The sequence below is a fragment of the Barbus barbus genome (assembly GCF_936440315.1).
Source record: "Barbus barbus genome assembly, chromosome: 6".
Taxonomy (NCBI): Eukaryota; Metazoa; Chordata; class Actinopteri; order Cypriniformes; family Cyprinidae; genus Barbus; species Barbus barbus.
In genome coordinates, this window is record NC_136734.1 from 15,194,194 (window position 1) to 15,211,436 (window position 17,243).

Sequence of the window (17,243 nt, forward strand, 5' to 3'; positions counted from 1 at the left end):
GGTTGCATTTCATACTGCATTTCACAGTGTTATTCAGTCACTGAGCTCATACGCAGGCTTCAAACCTGCTATTATTTGACACATAGACGAGAAAAGAAATGCTGTACAGTAAGTTGGATTTGTTCTTGTATTCTTGAACTTTTGAACCGATTCTTGATGGATAGATGGATATCTAGAGGTCTGTATGTGTTATGTTTTGATGTTATGTATTTTTATGATATGAACTGTAAAAAAGTATGCATTGTGCATTTCACAAAAACAGTGTATTCCTGTCATTTTTAAAAGTGGAAAATTACTTTTTTCCTGAAAGGTGGTGATGTTTGGTATTTCTCCACTAGGAGGCATTATAGTGTTCCTTATTGATAATCTGAATTCAGGCCTCATTTGCAGTACAGCTGCTTATGAACACACACAAAAAAAAACTCTTAAAAACTTATTCCAGAAGATTTCAAGAATGTCTCTGGATGGTGATTTAAATTCTTATGCAGCCATATTTAATTATGGCTGTAATTTACTACCTTTTAGTAAATATTATGTGCACTACACAAATCTCTTGAGAACAGCCTGCATTAACATAACTGTAAAATTATGAGGATTATTTCAGACTTTTTGAGGTTTAAAAAGTTTGTTTTATCCCTTGACTATGTAGTTTAATGCAATTGCATTCACAATATTTAATTTGTCTTAAGGGGACAAAACAATTTACTCGCCCTAATGTTTAAACCTGTATAATTTTCTTTCTTCCATACAAAACATTTTCCAGAATCTCCATGCTACTTATTTCTCCATATCTTATTAATCTCCACTTATATAATGCCTAAAGTCATGTGAAAACTGTGTTGTAAGACATTATGCAAAAATATATCTAATTTGCATTCTGTGGAAGAAAGTTTTGCGTTTATAGCTTTGGATACTCTGTGTTTTGGAAATACAACTGGATCTTTTTTATGGTGTATCAACAATTATTTATTAAACATATTCACTGAATATGACCAAATCAGGTGACAGTATGTGGGCAATATAGATTATGAATTGAGTATTATTCATTAATCTACTCAATTCATTTTTCTTTCTTTCTTACTTGCTTTCTTTTTTCTTTTTTTTTTTGTATTTTTACTATTTTTTAAAATTAAGTTGTGCATCCTTATTTTTTCCAGTCATTCTTACGTTCTCAAAAAAAAGGTACAAACCTGTTATTGGTGCTGTACCCTTTCAAAAAGTAATGCACACTTCATGTTCTAATATCTACTTTTAAAGTACTAATATGAATCTTTAAAATATGTACCGTTTAAGCGTAAATAAGGTGCAAAGATGAAAATTTTAGCTGTTGTACCTTAGGGTATTGCCCCAGTGACAGCTTTGTTATTGTTTTGAGTGTGTTATTATATGAGTTTTGGGAATTTGACATTTACAGCTTCTGTTATTAAAGAGGCAGTTAAAGTGGTGCCTTATGTTTACAAGAAAGAATGTGCTTCCTGTTTTCTCTTCAGTAGTCATCTGAAACATGACCACCCCTCTCTGTTATTTTCGCTTTCTCTCCACCTCTCTCAGTCTATTTATTTTGAAATGGGAAGACAGCATGCAAGGAGTCAGTTGATGTATTTTTGGTTATGAGGAATTTAGCCTATTAACTGACCAGCTGATGATTTTCACTCCAATGAAAAGTGTTGGCCACTTTCGGTAATATGGCAGAATCTTCATTAAATTCACCAAGGTTCTACTTTTCTGACACATTTCTTACTTATTTTAAAGGTATTTTAAGCATGTTTTAATTTCCTCATGGCTCATGTTTGTGGAACTGTAGGTTATTCATGCACAAATCAATAAAAAGGCATGAAAATTAAGTAAAAGATCTTTCCTTCTCGGTTACACCTTTTTGTAATTTGCATGTTTTTTATTATTATCATTTGATTTCATTTTGATTTCATTTTAAGAATGTGAAGATGACGCGTTTTTGTTGTGAACAAATGGTCTTTATTCAATAATTTATTACATGACCGGAAATACATAATTTCCATAGCAGCTGGACTTGTTTGTGGATTTTCCGGCCGGGATGCCCATGTTTCTTTCATTAATTGCATTTATGTCGAAACGTCATTATTGAGTGGTAAAGAAAAGTATGTAAAAGGTATAAATTATATGGCTAAATTGTTTTTATAGGCTGTTTTTAAAGCAGCCCAGTCTTTAACATAGGGATAACAGTCTCCTTCCCATGTTTGCTAGGATAGTAGGCTAAACGCTCTTGTTTACTCACATAACCTCGGTTCCCCGAAATGAGGGAACGAGACATTGCTATGGGAATTACCTTCTCCTCGAATACTACTGAAGCCTTATTGAATCACACCAGTGAAACTGGCCGATGGCGCCCAAGTGCACGAAATATGAGCGGGAATCCCACTCTATATAAGGCAGTGCTTGAACGTCATTCATTCAGAATCTTTGACTGAAGCAACTTGGCATTCTAAGATCCTGAGCTCGATGACACGGCAATAAGAGCAATGTCTCGTTCCCTCATTTTGGGGAACTGAGGTTACATGATACCCCTTTTCCACCAAAGCAGTTCCAGGTGCTAGTTCAGAGCCAGTGCTATAGTCGGTTCTTAGTTGGTTCGACTGGCGAGCGCTTTAAGAACCGGTTGCTTTTCCACAGGCTAGCGAGCCAATACAGAGCCAGGGCTTACGTCACTGAATACGTTTCATATTTTGGTTCACTAGCGTGGCACAACAGGCTTGTTCGAGGTGCATCAGCACCATGCAGATCGATCGATCGATCGGCACACAACACACTAAAGCACCGCGAGAGCGATCCAAAAGCATAAAGAGCCGTCTGCTTTCCAGTCGCTCCCGCAGCACCCCGATGCCTCGCACCGACCGGTCCGTGCAGCGCCGATCTATCCCGGACAAGCCTAAACAAACTATCAGCAATGGCGGACGTTGCGTTGCTATTGATGTTCATGGCTTTGCGAACCTACATCGGCATCCAAACACGGCGAATCAAACGTGTTAGCGTTTAGCTGCTATTTCAAATATGGTGGTCCAAGTTTCTGTTCGTCTTGTTGGTCACGGTAACCCCGTCCCCAGCCCCTGACGCAAGCGGTTCTTCCTTCTAGCCCAGCAATGTTTTGGTGCTACTTACGAACCGCTTTTCCTGGTTCGGAGCTGGTGCTTTGGGTGTCGAAAAACAAAGAACTGGTTTGAAACTAGGCTCTGGCTCCGAACCAGCACTGGAACTGCCTTGGTGGAAAAGGGGTACCAGTAACCCCTTCAATTCGGTCACTCTACATTGCTATGGGAACATATAAAATCCTGCCGTGTCACAGCGATGGAGCCTGGCTCGACTAAGTATGTCAAGTTTCACATTCTGAGCCGTAATGAGAGCGGCAATGATATTTGCCGTTCTTGGTAAACACAACTCTACAGGACCTAGTCGAAACCATGTAAAAGTCAGGGGGGGTGCGACAACTACACGATGCCGTGTCACCCCAGGGACGGAGTTAACTCTGGTGAAACAGAGAATGTGAAATGGTGGCGGCTTCGGCGCTTTCACATATAGATTTAATTTCAATGAAATCATGTGTTATGATGCACGGCCGTAGTGATGATGATTAGAACTGATGGTGATCAAGTCCTAAAAGACGTGGTGAACTATATCAAAACATTGTAATAAACTGTTAGGGACAGCATTGAATTGGTGGTGCGTCAATACAGGGTGTATACGACCTAGTCGAAACCACTGATACACATCTCAGATCATAGCTGAGGCTGAGTAGGCGCGTGCGCTGCTCGCACTGACAGCACATGCGTACCGCACGTACAGGGCACAGCAGGAGTGTATAAAGCGGCTCCTTCGCGGTCGGTGTTTCGGGGCGGAAAGCAGAGAGTGTTATGACCTGCGCTTTAAATGGAGTCGAAAGCACTTTAAGCACATATCCTTTTCTAGGCTTCAAGGTGAGTCTTCAATCATCTGGCCCGAATTCAATACACGAGTCGTCAATTGAAAGCGCCTGCAGGTCTCCAACTCGCTTAACAGAGGCCAGTGCGAGCAGGAGCACTGTCTTGAGAGAGAGCACTCGCAAGTTCGCTGATTGTATGGTCTCAAACAGGGGTTCCGTGAGAACGTCAAGCACAAGCGCCAAGTCCCAAGTGGGTAGAGTAGAAGGGCGAGGAGGGTTCAGCCTTCTTGCTCCTTTTAAAAATCGTATGAACAGGTCATTTCTGCCAATCGGCCGATTTTTGACGTGCGCGTGAAAGGCTGTTATAGCGGCCACATACACTTTCAATGTGGATGGCATACGACCACTATCAAATCGCTCTTGGAAGAAGGCAAGAATTAATGGTATTGGGCAGTTGATTTGGTCTTCACCCTGTGATACGCACCAACTTGAAAAAACTCTCCATTTATGTGTGTAAAGACGCCTCGTGGAAGGAGCCCTAGCCTCAGAGATAGTGTTCAACAAGCACTGAGGAAGTGCATCTGTTACTTTGGCCCTACCGAATACACTCCAAATTATTTTGACTGTCAGAGGGTGTAATCTCCACTCCCCATGGATTACTCTGCCCCTCGACAGTAAGTCAGCGCCGTAGTTCAGGCGTCCAGGGACATGTACTGCCTGGATGGAGAGGAGGTGTCGAAGGAGGTCTCTCGCGAGCAATGGTCGCGAGTTCACACCGCCTTGGTGATTTATAAACGCTACCACTGTCATGCTGTCTGTCCTGATGAGAACGTGACGGTGAAGAAGATCTGGGAGAAAGCACTCGAGCGCTAGGTGTACAGCACGGAGCTCCAGACAGTTTATGTGCCATGACTTCTCCGTTTCTGACCATGTCCTGAAGGTTGGTCTGCCATCGCATACGGCTCCCCAGCCCGTGCTCGATGCATCTGTCGTAACATTCTTTCTCCTGATCACTTGGCCAATACGAACACCCGGGCGATACAGAGTCATATTGCATATTGCAACATGTGTTCTGTGGCACTTGGCTCTTTAGCCAGAGCTGAAGCGGTCGCATATGTAGGAGCCCTAGATTGCACACTGTCGAGGCAGCAGCCATCTGGCCGAGCGTCCTCTGAAAGCATTTTAGCGGGGAAGAACGCCCTAGTTTGAAGACTGCGAGAGAGCTGATCAGTTTTTGTGAGCGCTCCTCCGACAGACGCGCTCGCATATTGATTGAGTTCAGCTCCACTCCTAAAAAGGAGATGTTCTGGCTCGGTACCAGCCTGCTCTTTTGCATATTTACAGTCAGCCCTAAGCTCTGAATATGAGCGTAGAGTCTGAGTTTGTCGCTGAGCAGCGCGCTCTCTGATTGGGCTAAGACTAGCCAGTCATCGAGTTCAGGATGCGCATTCCGCTCTGCTTCAGAGGAGAGAGAGCAGCGTCCATGCTTTTTGTAAACGTGCGAGGGGCCAGGGATAAGCCGAAGGGAAAGGAAAGTGAATTGGTACGCTATCCCCTCGAATGCAAACCTCAGGATGCGCCTGTGGTGGGGGGCTACTTGAATGTGAAAATAAGCATCCTTTAAATCCACGGAGATAAACCAATCTCTCAGCCTGATATGTGAAAGGATTTGTCTCAGCATAATCATTTTGAACGAGCGCTTTGAAAGCGTGCGATTCAGTGGTCTTAGGTCCAAGATTGGGCGGAGACCGCCATCTTTCTTTGGCACCAGAAAATGACTGTAGAAACTGCTCTCGCAGTCTGTGAGGAGTACTGCCTCCACAGCGCGCTTTGCGAGAAGGTTGTGTATCTCCTCTCGCAGAACTGAGGCATTCCGCTCCCGTACAGTGGACATTAACACACTGTTGAAACAGGGCGGTCTGTGGAAGAACTGAAGCGTGTAACCGTTCTTTATTGATTTCATAACCCACTCTGATACCCCTGGCAGTGCCTGCCATGCTTCTGTGAACTGTGACAGCGGGCGAGGCAGACTGCACACCGTGAGGGATAACTCGCCGTTGGGGGGGCGGGGAGTTTAATACCACACGAGTGTGAGAGTGTGTGATGGGAGAGAGGGGAGTGAGAGGAGGAAAATATTCCCTGATATTGAGGTGAGTTTTGTATTTTTTTCGACTTTATTGCACTGCATAGTGGAACAGTCAAAACACAAACATGACAATTGCTCTTGCCAGGGGGGCCTGGTGAGCACACACAGTGGAATGAGCGGGTGCAATTTTCCTCCTCCGAGAGACAGCATCAGGAACGCGGTTTTGATTCCGGTGCCGCCGTTTCTGTCAGGGCGGGGTCATGACACTGCCGTGGGGTGCAGTGTAATCCAGTGGGCTGTTGGACCACTCCTCTCTCCCAGACGCTCCCACTGAAATGGCATCCTCCTCCTCTTCAGTGCCCTCCATGGCACTGAAAGACAACACATCTTGAGCGTCGGAGGAGGGGCGGAGATTAGTGGTCATGAAGCGCACTGCAAGGGGACCTGCAGCAGGGGGGTGAGGAGTGCGTGGGCACTGAGCCGGCGCGGGCTCGTCACCTGATCCTAACAGATCTGCATCAGAAACTCGCGCCACTTTCCTCCTTGGCTCGAAAGAGGCTGCAGAGGAAGAGCGCAGCAGAGCTAGTTGGGCGAGTTCATCGCCTTGGACGATGGCCACACGGAGCCTGAGAGTCCAGAGACTCATATCTCCGCAGTGGGGGCAGTCCGACCCCCCAAGCGCAGCCTCTGAACGGGCGCCTCTGAACCCAGGCAGAAGACGCACGATTCGTGGCCTTCAGAAGATTCGATTGGCTCCGCACAGGAGAGGCAATTGCGAGTCATCTTTGCTTCCGAAGCTCACCGGAACACAGCAGGGGAAGAAAAGGTGTGTCCGATGCAGCGTGTAGATCACGGTGAGTAGTGTTTTCTTGTTGATAAGTTTCTTGCTTCTAGTAGAAGGTTGGCTGAAGGAAAAGATTCTGAATAAGCACTGCCTTATATAGAGTGGGATTCCCGCTCATTTTTCATGCGCTTGAACGCCATTGGCCAGTTTCACTGGCGTGATTCAATAAGGCTTCAATAGTATTCGAGGAAAAGGTAATTCCCATAGCAATGTAGAGTGACCGAATTGAAGGAGAACTGCTTTCTCAAAAACTGTAGTACCGTAATAGGAAGTTCGACTCGTTTCGTGAGAATCGGCTCTTTTGAACATTTTGTTCAAAGAACCGGTTAAACGTGATTCAGTACTAATTATATTCGTCATGGTATATGCTATTAAAGTACATGTATGTACATGCTCTAAATCATTAAAGCCAGGAAGGATTATTTATGTCTAATGTTGTCGATTAAGTTTGATTACAATGAGTATAACAGTAATTCTTTTCACTGAATCGACATTTCAGTGAATCCGAAAGAGACAGTTCTCGAATTGTTCGGACAAAATGAGCGCGATTCGTGAACACCAGTTTTCATTTTCACCCGATTCATAGAAAAGATTCGACTCACAAACGATTCACGAATCGGACATCGCTAAAGCAGCCCCCCCTGCTTGAAGGCTTTTACCCCTCCTGCTAAATGATGACCCTCATCTATTCAGCAACCATTTGCTCACCACTGACACACTTTCGGGACATTTCTAGGCATCTGTGTGTAAAAGAGCTTTCCTAAAATGTGCCGGTGTCTGTGAGCCTCGCATCCCGTCCCACTCTCACTGCCAGCTTTAGCTCAGCATCCATATTTTTCGCATCCGTGTGGGAAAGAGAGAGAGAGAGAGAGAGAGAGAGAGAGTGAGAGCACAGGGAGTGGCAGACGCTGACAAATCTCATGCCGGGAAGCCGACTGAGCCATCCCTGCACAGACCGTCTGAAGTTCGCCGGAGCCGACTTCTTTATAATTCACAGGATTTGGACTTCATAAGGTAATCGTGCTGTTTGTGAGAGCGGATCGGCTTTCTGTCGCTTGACAGGGGCGTGTGAAGACGGTCGCGAGCACGCCGCAGTGAAGAGCCAAAACAATAGAGCAGCAGAGTCTACGGCGTAGAAATTAACCAGCAGACTAAACTTCCGTTTCTTTTAAGATATATTATTCGCTTTATGCTACAGTCATCTGTCTTTTGATGTGAAATTCGGGGAGTGAGTTTTTAACGGAGCAAATTTATGGTTTGGAAGGTAGCTGTGATGACAGCATATCGAAACTGCCGACCTCAATGGATAATGGGTTTCATTTCACAGATATGCTAGAAAACCGCAAACGACCTTGCTTTATTAGTGATTTATCACTCATTGGCAAAACAACGCATTCTCAGTCTATCGGTGTCGATTACATTGTTTCAGCCTCATCCAAACGATAAAATGTGGGGTTTGTGTCTTTCTTTGCCCTGAAGCATCACATTATTGATGCTGTGGCTCCGCCAGTACGTTATCCTGTTTATAAACTGGCATGGGCCATTCAAGGCCATTCATATAGCAAATTGCATCCAGTCAATGGGATTTAGCTGTGCTCATGATGGTTGTCTTCAGTCCCGCAGGTAGAATGGAGAGGGATATCCGCCATCACATTTAGTGCCTCAAAAAACCCTTATTAAGCTGCGAAACTTGAAGTTTCTCCAGTGGACATAATGAACATGCTAAAGTCCAGTGGCTTGAAGATCCCTGGCAGGGGTCCTAAACACTCCAGTCCAGTGGGACGAACAACTGCTGGCCCATCAACCAGCCCTGCGGCTCAAAAAGACAGTAAGTCAGCTTCTTCTGTGCTTCTCTCGCCTTCAGACCCACACTAGCCAGTGATATGTCTCACTCTCATCATATTAGCCGTCACTAGACCCAGACAGAATCTGCAGACATTTTTCTGCACCAGCATTATTTTAGTATTATTTATATACTTTTTATGTATATTATAGAATTCATCAACATTTTGAATTTGCTTTTTTTTTTAAAAATATATTTTCAGTTTTAATAAAAATTTTTGTTTGTTTTAGTACTATAATGCGATTTTTCATTTATATTAGTTTTTTGGTAATATTTCTGTTTAGCTTAAATTTGTTTTTATTTCTATTTCAGTTTTAGAAATTAAAGTACTTAAGGATAACATTCTATTTGAGTTTTGAGCCATGGCAATATTTCAAAAGTTTTTATTTTTTTTAAGATTAAGCTTTTCATCAGATATTTTATTTATTGCAGTTTCAATTAAAGGCTTACTCTACCCCAAATGAAAGTTTTGTCATTAATCACTTACCACCATGTCGTTCCAAACCCGTAAAAGCTTTGTTCATCTTCGGAACACAATTTAAGATATTTTGGATGAAAACCGGGAGGCTTGTGACTGTCCCATTGACTGCATAGTAAATAACACTGTCACTGCACCACACGGATACGTTTTCTACGTTTATTTACATTTTGATTGGAATGAAAACAGCATATCTGTGTGCGCCTGACACAGAACAGTGTACGCAGTTTGCGTCCAGTGGATACTCTCCAAAATGGTGCTATGGTGACGCATAGGAGACGAATTGTTGAATAAATTTGTTATTTTTGTTTTCTTTGCGTACAAAAAGTATTCTTGTCGCTACATAAAATTCAGATTGAACCACTGATGGCAGATGGACTATTTTGATGATGTCTTTCATACTTTTCTGAGCCTCGACACGACAGAGTTATTTTCTTGGCAGTCAATGGGACAGTCACAAGTAGGGCTGGGCGATATGGCTGAAAACTGTATCACGATATCAGTGTTTCATATCGGTCGATATCGATAATTATTGATATTGCTTTTAAGGTGGTACATCAAGTTCGTGGTATTACCAGTCTTGGCGGGGACGACGGTCTTGCATAATTTGCAGACGACATTTGGTCTGACTACGGTCAGACTTATAATATCCAAAAAACTGCCATACTGGCGAGTAGGGCTGGGTATCGTTCAAAACATTTCGATATCGATACCGATACCTTGAGTTCGATACCGGTTCCTGAACGGTACTTTTTTCAATACCAGTTTTATAAAATCAGTTTGAATAAGATTACATTATCTGAAAAAACTATTTTTTTTAGCTTGTTGATATTTATACAGACTCAAAGCCTCATCTCCTGAGCCACTGCACAAAGGAACAAAATATATCCAACACAATAAATAAATAATTTTAATAAAGTTCAAATTGTTTTCAGTTTACACATCTGTTAGGCTACGTTTACATTAGTGCGTGTTCATTTTAAAACACACAGCTCAGACAGAATCATCATTTCTAGGTTGTTAAAGACTTCAAGAAATTTAAAATCTTCATCCACTTTCATAAGTGGGTGTTTTATTTTCTTTCACCATATGTTTTATTTTTATTAAATTCTGGTGTAGTATGTCTAATTATTTGAATGCATAAAAACAACTTAGTTTATTTAAATTTATTCTTAAAATAGCCTTATGAAATGTTTTATTTTTCCTCAGAAATTCTGTGTTCGGTATCTGGTTTTCAAATGAAGACATAAAACATTAATTTAATTTATCTTTAAATTATTGAAAATCAAAGTTTATTTATTTTGGCAAACAAAGGGGGGTTACTATTAAAATTAAAACATGGAATAACTGTTGTGTGATCATTACTAAAAAAGTAGTAGTAGCAGTGCTGTCTATTGAACAATATTAATACCGTTAATATTAGAACCGAACTTTTATTTTGACGGGTTGCCTGGAATACCTTTACAGTTCTGTGTGTATATGAGATGAGTTCGTTTTACTCGAATCAAAAGGTAAAATGCTCATGAAGTGACTTTCAGAGCAGTTCTAGAGCTGTTGTTCATGTGTTTATGTCCTCATTTAGTGAGGCGGCAGACGCTGAAATGACCGCGAGCGTCATGCGAGCTTCAGTCTGTGTATAATAAACAAACCGCGCGATATAGAGAGCAGACTGCTCCGTACGCTTTATAATCGCTCTCGCGGAGGTCAAACACTGATCTATCAGCACGTCGCCGTTTCTAGTCAAACACACCTAGTGCTGCAGGATTATTGGCTCACAGCTGACTTTCTCTTTTATTTACAATTTCCTCGCTCGCTGCGGCACTCATTTTCTGCTTATGAAGAGGAATCCAGCAGACCAGCCAGGTCTGGCTGCAGACGTGCACTCTCAGCCGCGCGTGCGCACTTAGACACGAGACAACGATATGGCGCAACCAAACGTAACACTGTTACATGATTGGCAGTTAGCGTGTCACTCCCTACGTTGCTAGGTTACCAGAGAGCGAGTGCCTTTGTTAATGCAACCAAACTTGCTTCGCAACCTTTGTTTTCTTCCGACGAAGAATAAAAAATATCGAACGTTTTATCGAACACATTTTTTATTGATATCGTTCACGTGTCTATCGCGATACATATCGTTATCGTTTTATCGCCCAGCCCTAGTCACAAGCCTACCGGTTTTCATCCAAAATATCTTAAATTGTGTTCCGAAGACGAATGAAGCTTTTACGGGTTTGAAACGACATGGGGGTAAGTGATTAATGACAAAATTTTCATTTTGGGGTGGAGTAACCCTTTAACAAATAGGCCTAACTGTTTTAATAGTTTTAGTTAACAACACTAACAGTATATTTCTGATCTTGTGTGTGAAATGGATTTGAGCAGGATAAAACACATTGAGCAAAGCTGAAAGTACCTGTATAATAAACACGCCTAATTTAATAAGTTATGAAAATATTGCAGCAAGTGTGCATTTTGGCAGAAATCTGTGTCATTTTTTCCTGAATTGGTTGCAGATTCTGTGTTGGGTGGATTGTTATTAAAAAATACTACTATATATTTTTTTTGGACATGATGCCGTGGTAGTACCATGTTCATATGGACTTGTACAATGCAAATATCATGGTATATTACCATGTTTATCATACACTACATGGTTCATATATCAAAGTACCATTGCTGACCCAAAGTACCACCACAATGCCTGCAAGGGATGAGTCAGCTGTTGTCAGTTGAATTGCAGTAGTTTGATTTAAATTTAGCAGTGTTTTCACTGAAATGGAACCAGATAACCTCTGTTGCATTTATGCTATTCAAAAGTTTGAAGTCAGTAAGATTTTTAAAAATAAATTAATACTTTTCTTCAGCCAGAATGCACTAAATTGTTCAAAAATGACAAGACTTGAAAAGAAGATTCACACCAAGAACGATAACTATATAGTTCTATAGAACTATATCTTTATATCTATAAAGATATAGTTCTAAAAATCATTCTCAGTATTAAAGAATAGCAGAGTTCACATCACACCTATAACGATAAAGGCACAGAGAAACAATATAGTTGGAATCACTTTCAAAATGATTTATTTCCAGCTGGTGAAAGATACAAACTTTGACACCAAATGAGAATCCATCCTGCTATAAGGAGCTGGAGAATTTAAAGCAGCAGACGAGTGTGTGCTGAGAATAATCATACAATTTCGTCTTCTGGTGTGGACACTAATATAGTTATCGTTCTTGCTGTCAACGGGCCTTTAGATTGTTACAATGCTCTTTCTTTCTATTCTTCAAAGACTCATGAAATGTATCACAGTTTCTACATACTTAGCAGCCCAAATGCTTTCAGCATTGATTATAATAAGAAATTATTTCTTAAGGATCACGTGACACTGAAGTAATGGCTGCTGAAAATGCATCTTTGTGATTACAGGAATAAGTGACATTTTAAAATATACTAACTCAGAAAATATTACAATATTACTGTTTTGTTGTATATTTAATCAAATAATTGCAGCCTTGGTGAGCTTAAGAGACTTTTTTTCTAAAACAAAAACAAATAAATCACACTGACCTCGAACGTTTGAATGGCAGCGTAGCACAATTTGATCACTCTTCAACTCACTTTTTTACAAAACGGTAGACCATTTGTTAAGATCAATGGGTGAAGATTGCTTAATTCTTTGACAGTGTGATCTGAGTTGTGGTTTATTGTGATTAATTTGATTAATTATCTTTCGAATCAGATGACAAGCGCTGACACTGGTGACACAGACATTGGTTACATAAATCACAGTGAGCTAATCCCTGCCTCGGTGACGTGGCCGACCTCACATCCAGCCACAACGAGACCAGACCATGCTATTTACATTAGTTTGTGTGTCACCCAGAAGGGTGTCATGCTTCAAGCAGACTGTGGAATGCTTTGTTCGTAAAACGCACACAAACAGGAAGTGCAGTGAAAATCAGGAGTTCTTCTGCTTTTCACATAAAGTCGTCAAACGTGATTTTCCATAAAAAGCCATTTTACACAAAACTCACATTTATTGCCCTCTAAGTCTTTTTTATATCAAAGCTTTGTTTTTCTTCAGTCTCTACCAACGATATGAGTTTTATGTTTAGCAAAAGCAGCTCATGGTATTTATAACTGCGTGGGTAAAATGTGGTAGCCTGCTCTTTTTAAAATTTCACACCATAGTATTAATGTGTCGTGTCCTGTGGTCTAATGCTAACCATCTGTGATACGAGGAAAATGCACTAGCATTGATCATAGTCCTCTGGCTGTTCTGAGAGATTGAAGAAGAGTGTGTGCTTGTGGCAAAATGTGACTTCAGGAATGCAAGCATTTCAGCTAGTACTTTTTAGCGAGGTTTTATAAAAACACTTTCAACATGAAGAAAATGTTGTGAATGAACACAAGGGTGCTTTATGTCAGCAAAAACAACCAACCAAATAAGCAAATAAATGAATAAAAGAGCATAAAAAATCAAAAGATTATATATTTTAATTGTGCTGCACACAATCTTGTGTATTACTAAAGTATATAGGCTGATCATTATTTTTTTGAAGACTACACCTTAAAGTCGGCATGAAATCAAAATGGACCTTATTTACTTTACTATCGCACATTGCTAGTCTTGATGTTAACAATTAATCTGTGGAAGTTAAACCGCTGAAAAAAATAATTTGTCTTGGTAATCTTTAATCAAAATCTTTAAATGCTCCTCCCCTCTAAAAAGATGGGCCTTCTCTGATGACATCAGTTTGACGGCTTGGGCATGAGTATGACATCCTTAACCACGCCCCTCCAACGGTCAGTTAATTTCTGAATGAAACGCCTACTTTACTACATCCAATCAATTCGCAGTAGAAAAAACAAGACATGCCCTCTATTTTCCTCATTCAATATTCTGTTTCTCTCGGAGGTACGTCACAATACTTAAGTAAAAACGGTCGCAAACTTCCGGTTCACGCGGACTTTAAAAACGGTATATAATGTGACTGGTCGGTGGTGATGGCGCAGTGGATAAGACACATGCCTTTGGTGTGAGAGACCCGGGTTCGAATCCACTGTGAGACACCAATGTGTCCCTGAACAAGACACTTAACCCCTAGTTGCTCCAGAGGCGTGCAACCTCTGACATATATAGCAATTGTAAGTCGCTTTGGATAAAAGCGTCAGCTAAATGAATAAATGTAAATGTATTTAGTTAACGTGTTAGTTGACTTGAGTGTGAGTTCTTTCAGACGAATCCTGTCGGAGTTATATTAAAAATTGTCCTGGCACCTCTAAGCTCTATCATTGCAGTCGGCAGGTGTTTCTGTCGAACAGTCCACAAGAGGTTAAATAAAGCGTGCTCATCCCTAATAAAACGGGCCTCACACATTAGTGGGCTGCATTGGGTTTGGGCTCCTGTGGGACCCAACGCAAATCTCGCAGGAGCGGGCGGTTTTACCTTTGCTGCTGGCGGGAGTGGGCGGTCAGAAAATTTTCCAGAAAACCAGGGAACGGTGGGATTTGGTGTGTAATAGAAATGGAGTCAACACATTAAATTGAGAAGAAAATTAAAGCGGCTGTTTACTTGACAAAAGCAAAGCAAGGCAAGGAAAGTCAGACATCTGGAAACAATTCTCAATTGTCACAAAAAAAAATGTGAAAGAGTTAAACTTCGTAAGTTGCGTGCACAAGGACATAAATCTGGCACCTCTGCCCTGAGACGACATACCTATTTTCTAAGTTCTATGTGTTTATTTACTTAAATGAAAGTTATTTCATATTTTGCTTTGGCTTATTTAGCCTACTTAAACTGTTTGTTAACAGTTAGGGTCATTGCACACTGAGTCCGGAATTTTTGCATGCGTTTTTCCGATTTTTCATATTCCTCATCCTTTCCTATCAAAATGCATGCTACGGATGCGAAAACTCGAACCTAATCCAATTTTTTTTTATGACAGACGAAAGTTTCAGAGGCAGTGTGTAAATGTGATTGACACAACGTGAGGTTGTATTTATTTTTTAACGTGCAAAAATTTCGGACTGGGTGTGCAATGACCTTTAAACCGTTTGTTTAGTAAATCGTTTGGTGCTTGTGTATCAAGCAGTAGGCTACTTTTAAAAACTGAGGTGCTGCTATTTGTGCTTTTGTTTTAACGGTTAATGTTTTATACAAAACTGGGTTTCTGCTGTTTGGATTAGGCGTTGCCCTGAATTATCGGAGAATTCAGGAGACGGGAACAGCTGTCCAAAACCTCACAAGGCTGCCCGTCATGATTGAAGCAGTTGGCAGAGCGGTCGCCTCTGAGACAGAGACTATTAACCGCAATATGGATTCGATCACGGCTAAGCTCTCGGCTTTGGAAAGGAAAATTGATGGACAAGGAGATCAGAATGGAAAATGAGAATAGCTGTGAAATTAGGCAGCTGTTCGCCCAAAGACACAACAATCTTATCTCTTTTCGGCTTCCCAAAACAACAGAACAGCTTGGCAAGGTTGCTCTGGAATCTAACTTCCCGGTTGAATGCTGCAGGGAGACGCTCTTTCTTCCCTCCGCCCTCAACAAACACCTTGTGATTGTCGAGCGTTTGGGTTCCGGCCAAGGTCGTTTCCATGGCAATTGTTTCGCACCACAATCTGCGGACTGAGACAACTTGTTTGGAGTGCCAGCGCGGCGGATCTCTAGGCACACGAACTTACACATACACACACTCATACGCTCATACATACAGATATTCATTCACCTCCCATTACCCCCATCCAACACCTTTGTCGCTTCTTCCCGTCAGTCTGATAACGGATCTGTGTTAGCGCTGTAATGGCTGCAGACCGGATGGCTGTTCGTCTGAACTGGATTACTCTCTGCAAGTTGTGTGTTCCTGTATTGACTGTGCTCTATGCTGAGATTTTTTTTGTCTGTTCTCACACTGTACTCCCGTTCAGGAGCATAGTGTGAGGATTATTTTTTCTCCTTCCTTTCCTCATGTTGTGCTGTATTTTTCTTCTCTATTGCATTTCGTTGCCTTGTACCTACATGTGCAATGACAATAAATTGAATCCAATCCAATCCAATAACACTAATAAAAAATACCCAATGTTTGTGGTGTGGTGCTTTGGTTTAGCATTACTTCATCTTATTTAAACGCAATCATGTGTAAAGCCTGCTATTCTGGATGTTAAGTTGAACGAATATTTGAATATTTATGTAGCCAATTTTTTACAAGCTCTGAGAGAAAGTCGGCAGGCGCGAGTGGAACACGCAGGTTGCGGGAGCGGGTGCGGGTTTAAGAAAACAGTCCCGCGCAGGGCTCTACCTCACACGGGCATGAATAAAGGCCTCCTGTAGCGAATCCATGCCTTTTTGTAAGAAAAATATCCATACTTCAAGCATAATAAACACTTTTCTCTCACTTCCGATATCTGTAGATGACGCAGGACGTGTGCGTTCCACGCGCCTCTAAGATATGCTAGTCTCGCGAGTTTGTTTACAAGAGCAAAGGAAGCAGTTTCCTTACTTTAACAAAGGAAAACCAGTCTCCTCTTGGCTTATATTGAAATCTTCTGACATTTTTTTTTTTTTTTTTTTACAAATCCTCGGTTTGTACTTCTAATTCATAACCGGCGTTTTGTTTTGTTCTGTCTCCGTCTTTGTTCTGTCTCCGCGAAAAGTCAAAGTGAAAAGTAAGTGTTTATTACATTTGAAGTATGGATATTTCTCTTGCTACAGGATTTGCTACAGGAGGCCTTTATTCATGCCCCAGAGCTGTGTGAAGCACGTTTTATTATGGATGCGCACACTTTATTTTATTTAATGTCTGACTGTTCAACAGAAACACTGCAATGATAGAGCTTAGAAGTTCCAGGACAATTTTTAGTATAACTCCGATTGTATTCGTCTGAAAGAATGAAGTCATATACACCTAGGATGCCTCGAGGGTGAGTAAAACACAGGCTAATTTTCATTTTTGGGTGAGCTAACCCTTTAAGGACATTTTTCTGTAGAAACAGATGGCATGTTTTTTTTCTGCTCAATTTTGAGGTAATCTATATGCCAGGTGACTATTAAACATTGACAAAATTCACTTAGATAAAGTTTACAGTTGCAATGTAC

The 17,243-nt window shown here is 41.3% G+C and overlaps 1 protein-coding gene across 4 annotated transcripts in view; it reads left to right on the top strand.

Annotated features, from left to right (window-relative positions):
* Nucleotides 1-7,505: 7,505 nt before the first annotated feature.
* clip2 (CAP-GLY domain containing linker protein 2) overlaps nt 7,506-17,243 on the top strand; it is a 49,851-nt gene continuing 40,113 nt past the window's right edge. For all 4 annotated transcript variants that reach the window (XM_079420185.1, XM_079420187.1, XM_079420186.1 and 1 more), the window contains exons 1-2: nt 7,506-7,836; nt 8,438-8,650. In XM_079420185.1, coding sequence (XP_079276311.1) covers nt 8,536-8,650 — 115 coding nt within the window. In that variant the 5' untranslated portion in view covers nt 7,506-7,836; nt 8,438-8,535. The remainder of the gene's footprint in view (nt 7,837-8,437; nt 8,651-17,243) is intronic.